The sequence below is a fragment of the Triplophysa dalaica genome, chromosome 23, assembly GCF_015846415.1.
Source record: "Triplophysa dalaica isolate WHDGS20190420 chromosome 23, ASM1584641v1, whole genome shotgun sequence".
Lineage (NCBI taxonomy): Eukaryota > Metazoa > Chordata > Actinopteri > Cypriniformes > Nemacheilidae > Triplophysa > Triplophysa dalaica.
Window position 1 is genome coordinate 8,710,673 of NC_079564.1, and position 17,431 is coordinate 8,728,103.

The 17,431-nt window shown below is 38.7% G+C and overlaps 1 protein-coding gene across 3 annotated transcripts in view; it reads right to left on the reverse strand.

The window, feature by feature from the left end:
- Nucleotides 1-17,431, reverse strand: part of stau2 (staufen double-stranded RNA binding protein 2) — an 80,380-nt gene that overhangs the window by 11,748 nt on the left and 51,201 nt on the right. For all 3 annotated transcript variants that reach the window (XM_056738625.1, XM_056738623.1, XM_056738622.1), the window contains exon 13: nucleotides 16,710-16,823. In XM_056738625.1, the coding sequence (XP_056594603.1) occupies nucleotides 16,710-16,823 (114 nt within the window). The remainder of the gene's footprint in view (nucleotides 1-16,709; nucleotides 16,824-17,431) is intronic.

Sequence of the window (17,431 nt, forward strand, 5' to 3'; positions counted from 1 at the left end):
GACTCTGTTTGTCATTGAAGCGATAATGGTCTGTGGTGAAAACGGCGAGTGATAAACGCTCCACACATTTGCACGTAATTTATTGCCGCTCATCAACACGTTCTGAACTCGCGTCTGCTGGGCTCCTTGCTAATTGTAAAAACGTCAGGCGCGCTCCACGCGGGGTGGAAGCGTTAAATTTGTTCAGTACTTGGAGGGCTGAAACCTGCTCCCTGTTATGGGGAAAGGGATCGAATAAAAAAGCCCCATTTGCTCTTTTCACCTCTGCGCTTTACATAAACATATGCTCTGAAGCCCAATTGTTCACTCTGGATAATCTAATCAGACAGGTGACTAAACGAGCAATAGGTGTGAGATAAATTGGTTTGTTATGCTGAGATTCTGGGCTCGGGTGAGAGCAACTGCACTTTTTAGCGTTAAATGTGAAGGATTTTATTGCAAAACCAAAGATGGGAAAGTCCTCAAATGATTTATAATGCCACAATCACATTTAGTTTAGGGCCACTTAAAGGCATATGCTCAATGTCTAAAATAAGTTTTGTATACAAGTGTCATAACTTAGTCAAAACTGGGTTTCTTTCATTACACAACTATTTTTTTTCTTTGTATAGTACAGTATAGCAGCTTTATCAACAACAAGCTGACCCAAAAAACCTCAAACTAAAATTGTTGAATAAAAATGTTTTTGAAATAGATGACTTTAACTAAATAATGAAAAAAGAAAAAGCAGTTCATACAAGCCAAGCATATGTAGGAATTTCCTCTATATTGATTAAAATTCACACCAGTATGAAATCTCAAGGTGATAAAATGTAAATCTTTATTTTAAATCAATATTTCTACAAATTCTAGGCAATACGTATAGATGGTTTCATCTTAACAACATAAACAAACGTTACTGCGCATGCATACTTTTGTGACACAACCTTAACTTCCGGTACAAATTCATAAACAATAGAATGCCTCTAGATTATTTCTTATAACAATCTAAAGAAACTGAGAAGAACCCTAACTTGGCTAAACTTGTCTCTCCACTATTTTGAATTTCTAAGAAGTAGAATGATCTTAGAAGTAAACTGTGGTGTTTACAACGGTTGCTATAAGAATTCATCATGATCGACTAACGCATAATTCCTAAAAGTACACGAGGTTCACGGCAAAATAGTTTTGTTACTGTTAACTTTTGACACGTTCATGAATTTACACCAGTAAACTCCGGGGAGATTTCAACTCCTCTAAACATGACACAGCACAAAACGAAACGTGATTGGTTGCTTTACCTGTCAGTCACATGGCCTCGTTGGCGGGACTTGGCCAAAGAAAGCGGCGATAAGTTCTAGACCTTCGATATGAAGCTACGCGAGACTAACTGGAAGTTAACTCTGGGTCAGACGAAACGGTCTATAGTTTGCATGAATCTTTTGATAAGCTTACTAATATTTTAATATATATCAATAATTTAGTGTCCCTAAAGTTTTTATCAGTAATGTATGTCTAGTGTTCTGGTGTGAAATTTCCCTTGGTCTTGAATTACTGGAATACTGGAAGAAGATATCATATGTTGAAAAAATATGAGGATAACATAAATACACATGAATTGAGATGTACGATGGCAATGATAACTCTATTAAACTGATAAGATCAAACAGGCATATGCTACAAGTTACACAATGTGTAATATCCTTCCTGTGTCAACTGGTAGTAGTTTCACAGAGAACACACATATTGATAAAGAAACGTATACCTGGCTTGAACTTTGTATAAAAGCGTCTACCAAATGCGTAAATCTACACAATGATATGAACTGATGGACTCTTGAAATGTTAATCATCTCTAAAGCTTTAAACCACACCGGCCTGTCAATCAATGTATTGCACTCTGTTCAAAACAAGCATCTGCATTCACACAGGTTCAGAATAATCAAAATACCAGATTTTGCCTTCTCATGGAACACGTCCAGAATGCAAGGTCATTAATTGCCTTAAACTCCCTGGAGAGAAGGTCTCGGCTGACATGGGAAGCCATAAATTAGGACTCAAAATGCATCAGCGTGTCATGCGTCATTAGGGCCGGAGAGGGCTGCTTTATCTGTTCGTCATTCAGACACCTTATATGGCACCTCCCATGTCAAAACACAAACCACATGGGAAAGATGGCTGCAGGAAACCGCACACCTTCACATCTGAGCGAGCCAGGCTGGAACCGCCACAATCCACAGATCATACCACAAATAGAAATTCTGTCATCGTTTATTCACTCTTGTGATGTTCAAAACCTGTGTGACTATCTTCTGTGGACAACAAAGAAGATATTTTGAGAAATTTGGTTTTGTGTCCATACAAGGGAAGTCAATGGGGAAACAGTGATGTTTTGGTTTAAATGTGGTTCCCAGTAGAGATTCTGCAGTAGGAACAAGGAATTATGGGGGAAGAACATTCCACTGACATCACTAAGTACAGTAGAGGGATGCCACCATGGAAAAGGATTCCCTTCCTTTCAGCCTGGAGCATCTCTTTTCACCTCTACCTCACACGCAAACACTATAATCTGGTTACCCAAGGCATAATGGAAAATTGTGGGCAGACACTAGGACCCAGCCTATCAGAGAGCTGGATGTGGTGGGCATTCCATGATTCTCCTAACCATCCATAGATTTCATTGTAGTGAAAATCAGGCCGGAAGAAGCAAATAGAGAGGCAGGCGGGCCTGTTGCGAAGATAGCGAATGCAAATGGAGGTTTGCTTATCGGCAGTTACCTGTCATGTCACTGCATACCTAGTGGAAAAGACCTTTATATCATAAGCACAACAGTCAGGAAAGTGTTCGGTTTAATGCGGGCATGTAATCACTTCCTATCATTTGCATCAATAATACACTGACCAGCGAGATTGTAACCCCCACATTTTACTCAAGGCTATTCAGTGTTTGGTTAAGGCCTTGAGAAGGAATGTGATGTATTGGCTCTGTTCTGAATCCAAGGGAGCTGCCTAAATAGACAGCTGACATTGTAAAGCATTATGGTAATTAAAACAGACCACGTCAGGAAAAAAGCTTTGGATAAAACTGCAGATTAAACGAAATAATGTAAATGTACATAAATGACTAATCAGAAAGATTATTATTTTGGGTCACCATTGACTCACATGGTAGGTCCTACTTTGGGAATCAATGGTGACCCAAAACGGTTAAGTTACAGACTTTCATTAAAATATCTTCATTTGCGTTCAGCACAACAAATACATTTATACAGGTTTGTAAAATCTCAAGGGTGAACAAATGATGATAAAATCATTTTAGGGTGAACTATCCCATTAAAATGGATTTGATCAATTTTAAGCATAATCGCATAACATATTCACCCGTGTCGTATATCCATATTTTCTTCAATATCATGCAGCCTTAAGTAATATTGTATTGTAATATTCTATATTCATATTTTCTAATGCAATCCTTCATTAAAACTATTCCCCCCTCAAAAGACTTGGTCGGTAGAGCACAGAAGGTCTGTGTGTATGCATGTAACTACCAAATCCTGTAACTGGAGAATGTTTGCAGTCAGACAGCGTTTTACACCCCTCGGTCCCTCCACGCCACCCCCCGCCACCCCTACCTTCCGCACCCCCCATATCTGCCTCAGAGGAAGCTTTAACCACTCCATATCCAAAGGGGATGTGATAATAAAACGCTCAAATGAATGGTGTAATGAGAAGGGCCCATCCCTCATGGCGTGCAAGGATCCCCATTTCTCAAATCCTTCTCACCATCTGCCTTTCCCACCGAACACAGTGCTCGGCACTGATAAAAAACAAACCTGTAGCAGATCGCTCCCCCTCCATCCCGAAAAAGTCCAATTTGTTGGGGTAAACTTGACCGTGTCGTCAAGGGAACGTGCGGCACAATCAGGGGATGAGATTTGTTTTACAATAAACATGTTGGACTGTTTGCATGAGAGGGGCTGACTGTTCATGAGATGTGATGTAGTTTACCAGATTGCATAACATGAGTCTGATTGGACTATTAATTTAAGGAAGGCATGCGCTCCGCAGAGGATTCAGATAGTGTTTCAGAGAACAAGGCAGTTATTTCAGTAATGCAATCCTCACCAGTGATGTCAGAGTTGCTGACTGCATAAGGGAAGATGTGCAAATAATGAGATTTTATTCGTAATCCAATAACGTTAACAGCAGCATGCTGAGCGAATTAAAGAAATGTCTGTGTATTTCCTTTTGACACAAGTAAAGGGATGTGTGTCCTATAACTGACAGAGTACAAAAAACAGTGTGAATATACCTTAAAAAATGTATATGCGTAACCATAGGCGGTAATATGAAATATATAAAGTTTTGCATGAGCGATTTCATTTATCTGACATGTTTATTCAATAAAAACTTATTTCTGTTTCTGTGTTTTTCATCATTTTTACAATTGTTGAAAAGCAGTTTTATAGGAAATAAATTTTAGCCTTAGAAGCGTGAAGAAAAAACAATAAAGAATTAACTAATTTTACAAACTGTAATGAAATTTGAGGGTTATTGATTTGTATGATTTTTTTGTCTTCATCTAAACACTAAAAATAACACTAAAACAGACAAACAAACAAAGAGACTATAGCGAGTTCACAAGTACAAAATGATTCAATCCCAGAATTCCCTGTGCAGGACTCACGATTATATGCCAACTCAGTCGGTTGCATGTCTCCCTGCAGACCTGCAACTCCTGTAGCAGAAGCTCTTTAAAAGGAGGGAAAGTCATCAAATTCATTGCGATTTGAGTTTACGGGCACCCTCACACGCTTTTACAACGTGGTAAACAGATAGTAAACACCAGGTAATGCAACTAACACATGATTAGGATGGAGCTAATTAGATTGTAGACAGTAAAACTAAAGAGTCGTAAAAGGGTGCACCGCATGATAGTCAGACTGCCTGAAACAAAGGAGGAGAGTATGAAGGCCTCATTCCTGCAGCTGGGTCCAGCAAACCAAAAGACCAGATTTTAGAGCGTAAGATCTTCTGCTCCTATCTTCTTTCGTCTCTGCTCCCTCTATCAAAGGTCATGGGACTAATGGGAGACCTTGTGGCCTTCTGCAGCTTCTCAAAACATTTTCTTGCCCACCGGCTTCTTATAAATCAATGCACTGCCATTCCACCCTCTTCTGTGAAGTCAGGAGCTCGACTCATTACAAAGTTTCACTCTGTTGTATTTGCAAGGTTATGTGAATGCGATCCAAGGTTATGCCGTGGCGTATAAAAAGGAAATCAGAAGACGACAGATAAACGAAGGCTGTGCTTCGAATAGAAAAGTGTAGTGTTGAGCAGAGCTATTTCATTCAAGGTCTTCATCATGTTTCACATCAAGGTTGTTGCAGTGTTCTGGGATATATTTCTTCACACATTTATGAAATCAAAATTATACAATGTGAGATCCATTATTAAAAAAGCGAAGAACGAAATCTAAAATACACTATAATTATTCCTGAAATTAAATAAATATAAATATATATATATATATATATATATATATATATATATATAAAATATATATTACATTATAATTATAACATCTATATTTAAAAAAAAGGTATATTTATTTATTTTATTCTTAATTTCATTTCATTTTTATGATTTCTTTTTTAAGGAAAAAATATTTCACTACATTAATGCAACACATGTAATTTATGTGACCATTAAAAATCCAATATGAAAACCTTCTACATAATAAGTGGACACTAAAAAATTTGTTTTGTGAAAATTTGTTTCATTCTACATTTAAATAAACCAAAAAATCCCACATTCCTTCCCACATGTGTTTGTATTTTCCGATGTAGTCAGATATTTTGAATCAACATTAGCAAATATATTAATAACTTTATAAATTGTTTCAAATTTCAACTGTCGTCCAATCACATGAAACAGCACACGACAACCTTCACCTTCCATTTTAAATATGTAAAAACACATGCCACATTATGATGTAGACAATACCATCCCTCAATATTGCTGCGTAATTTGGCTGCGCTCTTCTCCTGTCTAATCTATGCACATTCAGGTAGAGGAAGATGTGATAGGACCACGCAAAATGAGTTTCCTTTTCCAATCAGAAAATGCAAAGGGTAAATTAATCTGACACACACTTCCCGAGGCTCTTCCATCTCCGCCCACATCTGTAATAATAATCTCCCTGGAAACTGACAGTGAAATTCGTAAATAAAACAAACAACGTTGAATTACAGTGTTGGGTAGAATGCTTGAAATGAGATGTCTTTTGCTTACTTATATAAACTTAAAAGTCATATAGTAATTTATTTTACGACATTCAGAAAAGCAAACTTTACTGTTATTAACTACACTAAAAACCTTAAATAGACTAGATTAAATTGCTTGTAGTATGTTATGCTTTTAGGACATAAATCGTTCTTTAAAAAGTAGTAAAAACGATTAAAATAAATGTACAGTTAATATATGACTCTCCTCTGAAGATCGAACTTGATAATGATTTTGTTTTTTAACACTGGACGTGCTATTAAAATTTCACAATAAATGTCTCTGTTCCCTCTTCCTCTATTATTTGATAAATCAAAGGTTTTTTTCGTAGTATTAAAATGAAATATTTGGACACCCAATCAGAACAACACAAACTAATGTATTCCTGTTAATATTACAATCCGATTTCAGCACGTTTTCAACTCTCATACCTGTACATATTTGCCTTTCGTAATCTGATTACTTGTAGTCTATTACCATCACTTCTCAAATATATGGTTCCTGACAACATTAGGGCAACTCATCAAGCTCCTCGCCCTAAGACATACCAGACACGCACACACACAAAAAGCCTGTTGTTTGCTTTAGCAGCAGGAGTGTGTGACACCTCAGTCGTAATCCGCGTTAACCCCCGGTGCACTCGTTGTTCACGGCCGCTTCATGATGTCTGGTCTGTGACGCGTGAGAATGTGTTAACTGAAAGATGAGAAGGGCCTTCCAGACAGACAGAAAAACATTCTCACATCGCCCCTCTCATTTCCATAAGAGAGCTCTGATTGAGGTTCTTATAATTGATTGGGCAACTAATGCACCCCCTGCTATGTAATCCACATAAACCGGGTCTCAACCTCATCCTGTGATCTGCAGAATAAACATTCACTCACACCTGGTGTGTTAAAATCAAACGTATTCTCACAAACGCAGCGGATCTCTGAACAAGCCGTGACTCTGCGGCTGTCACAGGAGATACGGAGTAAGTAATACTCTATCATTTCAGCAAGGACATCTTTTAATTACATGTTGTCAAAAAATTGTTTTAAATGAATAAATCAACCCATATTGGATAGTGTTACATAGCAGTGGAAAGCAGCTACTCGTGGTTAATTATTACAAAACAATGTGTTTCATTGTTTCGTATATGCTTACAACTATATCCGCTAAAGGTTTGTTCTCGGGAGAAGCGCTCTGCGATGATTAATGTGGAAGAGCTCTTAACCACAAGACGCGTGTCACATATCAAGTCAAGGGAGGATTTCAGCCTCTGCATTTCACACTAAAGCGTAACTAGGAAAGCAGATGAAGAACAGGATTTGTTTAAGTCGGTGTGTTCCTGACTGAGATTTTGGGTGCACCTCTGGGGACGAGAGGCCGGTGTGAGTCAGAAACCCAGTCGTTCTCTTGGGCTTGTAAATTTTGTTTTATAAAGCTCTCCTTCCTCTCACCTTCACAATACGTCAAAGCGTCGGCATATACATTTAAACAAAGAACAATGTAGAGGAAATGCATAAATGCGACCCTGGACAACAAAACCAGTCTTTAGGGTACATTTTTCGAAATCGATATTTTTACATCATTTGAAAGCTGAATAATTAAGCTTTCTATTGATGTATTGATGTTAGGATATGATAATATCTGGTGGAGATATAACAAGGTGCAAAGGAATCAAAATATTGAGAAAATTGCCTTTAAAGTTGGTTATAAGAGGCACTGTTACAGTGTTACAGTAAAAACAATATAACGACAATAGCTATGACGAATCTTACTATCCTACTATTTATAATATAAATATATGATGTATGTTTTGTACATTACAGTAACAGCAATTGGAGGAATAGAATTAGTTTATCAAAATTAATATATGTAGTGAAACTGAAATCAAAACAAGCACTACATTCAAATATGGTGACTTGTCGATACAATGGAATCTCATTGGTTCTTGCTTGTGTGGGGACTAGTTGTCATACTTGTCATGTTTTATTTTACAGAATGTTCACATATTTCTGTATTTTCATGTATGTGTTTTGTATTTATGCTGTAAAAATTGTCAAATTACAGAAATAAGATGAACATGTATGAGTTGTGTGTAGAATAACATGAAAAACATTTGACTTTACAACAAATATTATTAGACTTTTTTGGTCCTAAGCTGCCATAAGATTGCTGTTTTTAATAGTTTTTCATCACAAGACATGTAAGAATGAGATTTAAAGTGTCGCCATAGTTGTATTTAGCACTGTTATGGTTTGTGATTTCCCAAAAAAAGCTCAAAATATTAAAGTTTTTTTCTCAGCCCGTCGTTTCAAAAGATCTTTTAAGCTTCAAAACATTCATCAACCCACTGGAGTGACACTACTTTTATGATGGAGCTATCTGGAGCTTCAACATTTTGAAACCAATATATGTATATTGACAATGTGACGAGAATGTCCGTTTACCGTACAAGTTTACGTGAGATTAAACTGATGATCTATTTTAAAGGATCCAACAGAACTTGATGTTGACTTGAATTGATCAACTGATAATTGCATCTTACTCCGCAGTTTGGGAAAACAGTAAATTCACACACCTCCCTCAATAGCACTAATCAATGACCATTGGCAAAACACTGAGCTCTGTTGACACCAAGGTTCTAATGAATGTAACACTTAGCACACGAGGGCAAGGGTGCGAAAAAACATCAGCGTCGTGTCAGAAGAGCTCCGCGAAGTGAGGTGTTTGGTCAGAAATGATCATTTCACCACTAACACCCACATATTCAGTGAACTTGCAGATAAGAAAAACATATGTTCTCACTCCGCCACTAAGCCTTTGTTTTGTTTTGCTCCTCGAAAAATAAACAAAACCTTTTAGACAAACGTAAGCGAAGCGAAAATGAAAAACAGTTTCCACGTGAGATGAAAAAATCCACCAAGCCCAGGACAACAAACATTCCTCACGATTTTGGGCATGAAGAGCAGATTTTTTTCATAATGCGAACAAAATCCAAATCAATTAATGTGGGTTTGAATAAATATGGCGTGAAAGGTTAAAATGTAATGGAATGTAGAATAAAGAAAGGTACAAATTGCCCTTTTGTAAATCATTGTGATCGTTTGGACTCGGGGCCGCAAAAATATTTAAAGAGATAGGTTCAATTAAAAATGAAAATTCTGATATCATTTACTCACCCTCTTGACCTTTTTACACAGAACACAAAAGAAGATAATATGAAGACTGTTAGTAATGACCATTTGACTTGCATTGGTTTTGTGTTTATACAATATAAGTGAATAGGTACCGCCGTTGTTGAGTTACCAACATTCTTCGAAATATATTCTTTTGTGTTCTGCATAAGAAAGAAAGTCATACAGGTTTGAAAAGACAAGACGCTGAGTATGACAACATTTTCATTTTTGGGTGAACTGTCACTTTGAAACAAGTGTTAATACTCGACTAGTGTAACTCATCACAGATCTGGTCATTTAGTCTCCATGAATCAAAGCCGAGGTGAAGTGAATTACGCTCACTGCATAACTCAACACCACAGCAAACATGTGAAACTAAACTCAAAGTGAAACTGAGATTCAAATCTCATGAAAAAATAGAGTGGGAGACTTGGCACCACGGGCAGTTAACTCCATACAATCTGGCTTTTAAGAGTCAGTTGAGGTGTTAATGTCCTATTATCAAGACTTTTGTGTTTGGAGAGGCCTCTTAAAGTATCAACAAGTTGCCCTTAATGTGCAAGTTCATGTTTAGATTAGCGGGCCGAGAATCACAACCTCTGGCAAAGCTTGTTGAGGGATGTGTGGTCAATGAGAGAAGAAGAAAAGATGTTTCTCTCCTCCGTTCTCCCCCCTCCATTCTATCATCTCTTGACGCTTCGTTTGAGGTCCCCCGCATTCTAATGCGCCCAACTTTGAAAGTCGTTTCCTAAGAAAAACAGACGAGAGACGTGCGAGCGTGAGTGATGGTCCGATGGAAGGCCTTTGTTTGCTCACCAGGGCCGGCGGCTGCTGGTGCGACGGGCGGCCGGGGGGGTCTCGATGAGACGGTTTGAAACAGTGACGTTCAAAGACGGCCTAATGGGGTCCAGCGCAGCGTGGGCTAAATTGACAAATGGTCGCCGATCAACTTGCTGCCTCCTGCTGAAAGCCGGGGCTATAAACGTGGATGTCGCCTCTGAAACGAAGGGCTTCGTATTCCACGTGGGGGATGGAAAGGCGAGCTGGTATCAGTAAACCGCGACCCGAGATCGTCATTTTTAGTTCCTTCTCGACGCTTCGTGAGCAGCGATAAGGGTTCACATTTGACCTGTGCGGTGATGACGGACGTCTAAGAGCAGAGGAGCTAAGAGACGCATGAGAGATGTTAATGACACTAAACGTCACGAGGGAGCCAAAATCTCCATTAAGTTGAGAAACAAGACGGAATACAATGGGATCAAGAAAGAAGTAACATTCAAATCAACACTCACAGGATCAACTTGTAGAACATTGAGTCATTTTTCATAAAAATGCTCCCATCCCAACGTGACGGCCTTATGTGACACCAACAAGAGTCTTTTAGTGTGACTGATGTAACATCAATTCAGAATTGAGCTTTCTTACACTTCACCAATTCCAAATAGATTCAGAATGTGTTGTGTAAGTCCCGTCATAAGATGCATTTACAGAAGCTTCCAACTGTGTGTCCCGTTTACTTTTGTGGTTTGGTGTCGGCATTGTTACGCTTGGTGATCTCTTACTCTTAAGTTTTTTTTTATTAAATATGAATAGTAAATTCATGGTATAGACCACTTCGGAACATGTAAACAACGCTGATCCAATAAGGGACCGGCACTACAAACTTTTAAACAGAATACAAGCAAAATAACATTTATAACCGGATCAAAATGTAATAATTTTGATTTCATTATATAAGAAAACTTAAAAAATCGAACAAACAAATATTTTTTGTTTACATATTGCAAAGTGGTTTACAGGTAGGTGTCCACCTAGCGAAGCCCCGACTGGTTGATTTGTACATGCATTTAAGCCATCTTAAGACTAAAATTCTTGCAAAATCATGTATTGGTCACATTACTGTCCTAATAACCAAAAACTATTTATTTTGCATATGTAAGTCTGTTTTAGAATGATTAGGCATTTTGAAGATAAAACAATTATTGGAAAATTGTGTAATGGTCACACACCAACATTAAAAAAAATTATATTTGAAATGAAAACGAAAGTGTATGAAAGGCATTTTTTACGTTTTGACAATGTAATGACAAACAAGCCAAAAAATCACAACTACAAGAAAGCTAGAAATTATTCTGTTCGTTTGTAATTATCCTGATTTTCATTTTTGATTTTCACTGCATTCTCATAACAATACCGTTATGCATGATGGCATTAATAAGTTACTTTTTTTTTCTTCGATGAAATCAGCATAGATTAAAGATCATTAAATAATATCATAAATCCTAATATTTTCATTCGGGATGATTTTGGAATGAAATATTAATCATTTCAGTAATACATTCTTAACCGGTTTCAGTACGCTATTGTTTCCACTCTGTCTGTGTGTGTCATCCCACTTCTCAAAATCTCTTTCAAATTACAATCTGCTATTCTTATTTAAAAATGTACCTAAATTGGCAATTTTTAATATTGAACTGCGTGCTCTTAATGCACCTAGATCAACTATAATCACAATATTCGGCAGTGTATTTCATAACCTGAAACAACCTTCATTTACCAGGTCATTGCACAGTGAACCTTCAAAACACAATTAATCTTCAAAAACTAATCCTCTTTAAAATAATAATCCTCATCCAAGTAAGGAAGATTAGCCCTTTTGGTTTTGTTTTTACATAACGGATTTCCTACAGGTGCTGTCGTAGGCGACGTTATGAAAGACCCAGTCCGTGTCAAATAGAGAAGACGCGAACAGCTGCTCAGTTGAGTAACACGCCGAGACCCCTGACAGGGGCGGCCTGCTGTACTAACGTCTCCAGCCCTGGTCCAGAGTAGACTTCAAACGGCCCAGCACCCAGCAGGAGATCTTCTGAAGATGGACGCAGCAGCCTCTCAGCCATGAATCAGGCCTGTCAATAGCTGCCCGTTCTCTAAACAGGTGTCAGGATTGTCACACTTTCTCCTCGCTTTTCGTTATGAAAGAGACATTTCCCAGCAAGAGAAACACATTCTCGCCACGAACGAGCCTTCGGTTAGAATAAAGAAGACTGTTATTGAAACGTACAAGAGTCAAGGACACCACTTAATCGCTGGGAAATAATGTCTGAGCTGTCTGAGAGGGGAAATCTGTATGCTTTCATGCTGACAGCCAGGCATTGGAAAAATGTTGAAAAGGATGATTGATGTTTAAAGTCAAATCCACACTGAAAAAAATACCACAAGAATCTGACTTTCCATTTATGTGAAAATACGTTCTCTCAGAAAATGTGTCTCTCAGAATAAAGCTGTGCAAGAACCGCTGTAGACAAACTGGCAATTAGATTATTTATTGTGCATATTACATATCATATCACTCTTTACTTGTGTAGAGTACAAGGAATAAAAAAGCAGCAAAGTTTCAACAACTTGAAGCCAACAACGGGCAGTTCTTCATTTCAGATCTTCAGAAACTCTTCAGAAAGTCTGAAACCATCTCTACCCTCATGTAAGTGGCTATAGTATTCCCAAGCCTCAGTTTGATGTCTAGAGGCAAAGGCTCATGGGAAAAGAGCAGCCAGCTGAGCACAGCGTGCACACACAGCAGCAGCCAAATTCGACCTGTCACATTCGATTTCAGGGCCTCCATGTTGTATAAGCAACACCTCGCGAGTGGCTTCGCGAGCTCTTCGCTTTGACATGTTTGTTGCCGCTGCGGGCCCATGCCTGTTACTTCGGCTCAGCGGAACACGAACAATTTAAAGGCTCTAACAAGCCAAAATATGGACGCGGCTTTCCTGGAATCAAGTTGGAAAAAAATCTCTTGGAACAATATAGTAGATCATTTAAACCCAGTGTTGATATGTGTGTAAAGAATGCATGCACGCTAACAATGATGCTTCAAAGAACCAGAAACGCAAAGCGAACTTCTCAATCTCACTAATAATAATAGAGAATGGTATCAAGTGTCATGACTAACTCAAATGAAAATGAAATCCAGATAAGACAAAACTTCCAGTGAGCTCGACACTAAAGGTAGGGCATTCAGAGAAACATTCATGTAAACATATGTCAGGCAGATGGCATTGCGTAGCTGGCACGGGGTCGGCGGGGGCACTCAGCTGTATATCTAAACCACCCAGGCCTTCCAGGAATGCACGTGGAGGGCCAAGGATCAGGGCAGGAGGGGTGTCAGGCAATGGGGGCTCGAGGCCTTCCTCAGCAGTGAGAAAAAGCAGGGCAACAGGCTCTCTGAACTGACAAGCTCTGCAGGAGCCAGGAAAAAGCAGGAGCAGCTCTACACAGCTCTCTGCAGGACTCTGTCAATTCTACCAATGAGTGAGTGTCAAGCCGTGACCTGGTACTGCTTTGGTCGAGTAGTTTACGGCCAATCAGGACGCATTTTATGGATGTCTGTTCTATAACAATACTTTACTGTTATTAATATGAAAAAGTGGAGGCACTGAAGTACACAGATGTGATGGTATTGTACCAATGATAAGATATGAAAAAAACTGGCACGCAAATATGGAAAATTATGCCAAAACCTTTTATAAGAGCATACTTTGCATTTCGGAAGCATTTTTTACATAACTCCTTACACGAGGGATTTATTGGATGTAGGTAGTCAGTTGCCTTCAAGTTGACACAGGTGCTGTATAACTGATGTAGGTTATCACATTAACTATGGACATTTTTGCACGTTTAAGGTCTGAGTGTCAAAATATGGATCTTTATTTGATCTAGTTGCTATACTGTTATATTTTAACATTCTTTTTATCTAAAAAAAGAAACATTTGATATGCTTGACGTGAGAGTGGGGTTGTGCTCTATGTTCTTCTAAAACACGCCTCTTGGTTTTGTCATGTTGTATTCTACATATTTACTCATTTCCAGTCAACCCAAAAAATTCAAATTCTTGAATTGTTTACACACCCTCATGTCATCCCCAACCCGTATGACTTTCTTTATTCAGCATAACCAAGACATGATATTTCGAAGAATGTTGGTAACCGAACAACACTGACCTTCATTGACTACCATTGTTTAGAACATTGTATGGACATTTCTCAAAATATCTTTATTTATTTCACTAGAAGGAAGATTTTAAACAACATGGTGCCTAATAAATGACGACAATTTTATTGGACGAACTATCTCTGTAATACGCGTAACACTATAAAGTTGCTTTGTAACAATGCAACACTGGGATGATAAGTGCTTTAGGAATAATTGACATATATTCACATAAGGCATACTCCCTTATATTATTATTGCACATCAAAAATCAAAAGTCATGTTCAAAATACCATTATCCTTGTTAATGCATGATATAAAAAGCCAAGTCAAATCAGACACTTTTCATTACCCACAGACCTGTCCCACTCATCTTGAATGACAGCATACTGGTAATCTTGAGGAAAGAGTTATCAATTGACCCAATCACAGCCCCATTGGCCACACTCACAGCTCTTGTTAGAGAGATAAGCCATTTCAACCTGGCCCAGGTGACCACGCCCACATGCATTAAAAACCCAATCCATACAGCACGCTATGTGACGTCAATTCCTAAACTTTGATAACACACGATCACCTGCTACGAGCTATTAACCAACTGCAGCCAAAATCCATGAAAATCTTTACGGGCGAGACCAGGGCTAGTTGTCCCCTGGGTTTTGTATTGGTAACAACAGGGTAAGACAGGACTTCAAAACGGGCCTTTAAGTGTAACAACTTGTCATGTGTATACATTACAGCTATGGAATATTGCGAAAGAGCCTATTGCCGCTAAAATGGAGCATTAAAACTAAACACTCAACACAAGACTGCATAGCAACAGAGCATCTCAGGCCAAAAAGTGTCAAAATCCAAAACCACTCCGGTCTCATTGTTCTGACTCCCTTTGTGGCTGGACGCCACTGTACTAAGAATCCTAAAAAAGAAAAGAAAAGGAAGGCACCCCAACAGTTGGTCATGCCCCAATGCTTTTGGCAACAACAAGCCCATGGCCTATATTGCCTTCATTTTGATTTGGCGGCACTGTCCCCACAACAGAAATCCCCATTACTGGTTACAGGACAGCCTTTATTAGAGAGTGGAGCTTTGAAGGGCAGAACAAAAGAGAGTTCTATGTTTAGATTAGATAATGTAAGCAACCGCTTTTCTGCATGGATGACGCTGCACAATACGCCACCTCATGAATACCAGCCAGCCCGGATCCTGGGGTCCTTTTTGTTTCATAATTACAGCAAGAAAAATGAAAAACGAAAACCTAATCAAATGCGGTCTGGTCTGTGACAAAATCACGCTTATCATTAACAATGGGGGTAATGGCTGTGCACAGTTGCCCAAATTTTGGCGGTGATAACAAATTGAAATTGAAGAGTTAAATGCTGGTGATGCCCGCGAGATAGCGAAGAGGAGGAACGCCACCAGCTGTGCATAATCGCACATATCCAAGGAAACTCGGCAAACAAACAGTGCAGTGAAATATCTGTGCACAACATGTTCTCCCTGATGAATTTCCATAATGAACATCTTTTAATGACAGCACATTCTGTGGTACTTTCGGACATGTCATCGCTTCTCTGTCGATTGGTTTACCCCTTTTTCCAATATTGCTTTTTTATTCCAAAGCAATCAATAAATCAGCATGGAATGCTGTCTGCTGGCTGGAAAACTATGGTAAAAAGTGACGAAATCAAAGCCTGTTTAATAAATCATTTCTAAGGCCCTGTCCACACAAAAACGGATATTTTCAAGACCGCAGGTTTTTCTATGCGGTTTCGCCGTTCGTCCACACGCAAACACAGTACCCCGTCGCTGAAACCAAACTTTTTTAAAAACTTTTTATGTGAAACCGGAGATTTGGTGTAAAATGTTGGATTGCGTGGTGCGATCTCCTTTTGACGTCAGATTCCAGGCTTTTGATTGGCCAACACGGCTTTATGGTTAGGGTTATATCGCCACCTGTTGGTTTGGCATACTTTTGAAAGCGCTTAATAGCGTGTTTTTGTGTTGACACGTTTTTCAAAACGAAAAACGAAAAACTTGTGTCTAAAAATACCCGTGTATGTATGGACAAGGCCTTAAATATAAGTTAAATCTAGTTAATCCGATGGTCTGAAAAGTATTGGGACACTTTTGAAAACAACAGATACAAACAAATGATGCCACACAGATGTACTATAAATGTAGTTATATTATACAATCATGTCAAATGATTGTTCTGCCTAAGGTGTCCAGGTGTTCAAAGTCCCCGATGTTCAATATGGTCTCACCCCACTGAAACACATAGCAGTTATTTTACCTGGTCATGGCTAGCTGGAATGGAGCTCCCTATGCCGTGGAAAGTCATCTGCACAGGTGACAGGGTGAGATAAGTTATGCACTCTTTGTCGGTTTGCCTATCCTTGTACTGCACCTGCATGAGACGAAACAACAGAGGAAAGGGAATTTTATTATGACATGCGTTTCAAAGTACAGTATGTCTTGTGGTTCCGACTTCAGAAAACTTTATGTATAAACTGGTCCCAAAGACTTGGCTGGTAATCTGTAATCTTGTTCTTGGTTTCCCGAGTACTATGATGGATAGTGCAAATTGATATGGTGATCTTGAGACGAGATCTGGCACAGTTTTCGCTCTCTGGGATTTCTGGGAGAACACCTCTGCATGTCAAACTCTACTCAGCAACACTTAAATTGTGTCTGCGTGGGGGGGGAGAGAGTGTATAAAGATATTTGGACTCTGTATGCTGGGCCACTTTTGTGCTTGATCTATGTACACATCACTTTGGCAATGATGACCAAAGCTTTAGAGAGAAGGACTGGATCAAATATTCACATTAGAGGTGTCACAATACATCAGTATTGACAATAACCATAATATTGAAAACCATGGTTATCAATATCGTGTTAAAGTGATAGTTCACCCAAAAAGGAAAATTTGGACATCATTTTCTCTCCCTCTTGTCATTTCAGACCTGTATGACTTTCTTCTGCAGAACACAAAAGAAGATATTTTAAAGAAAG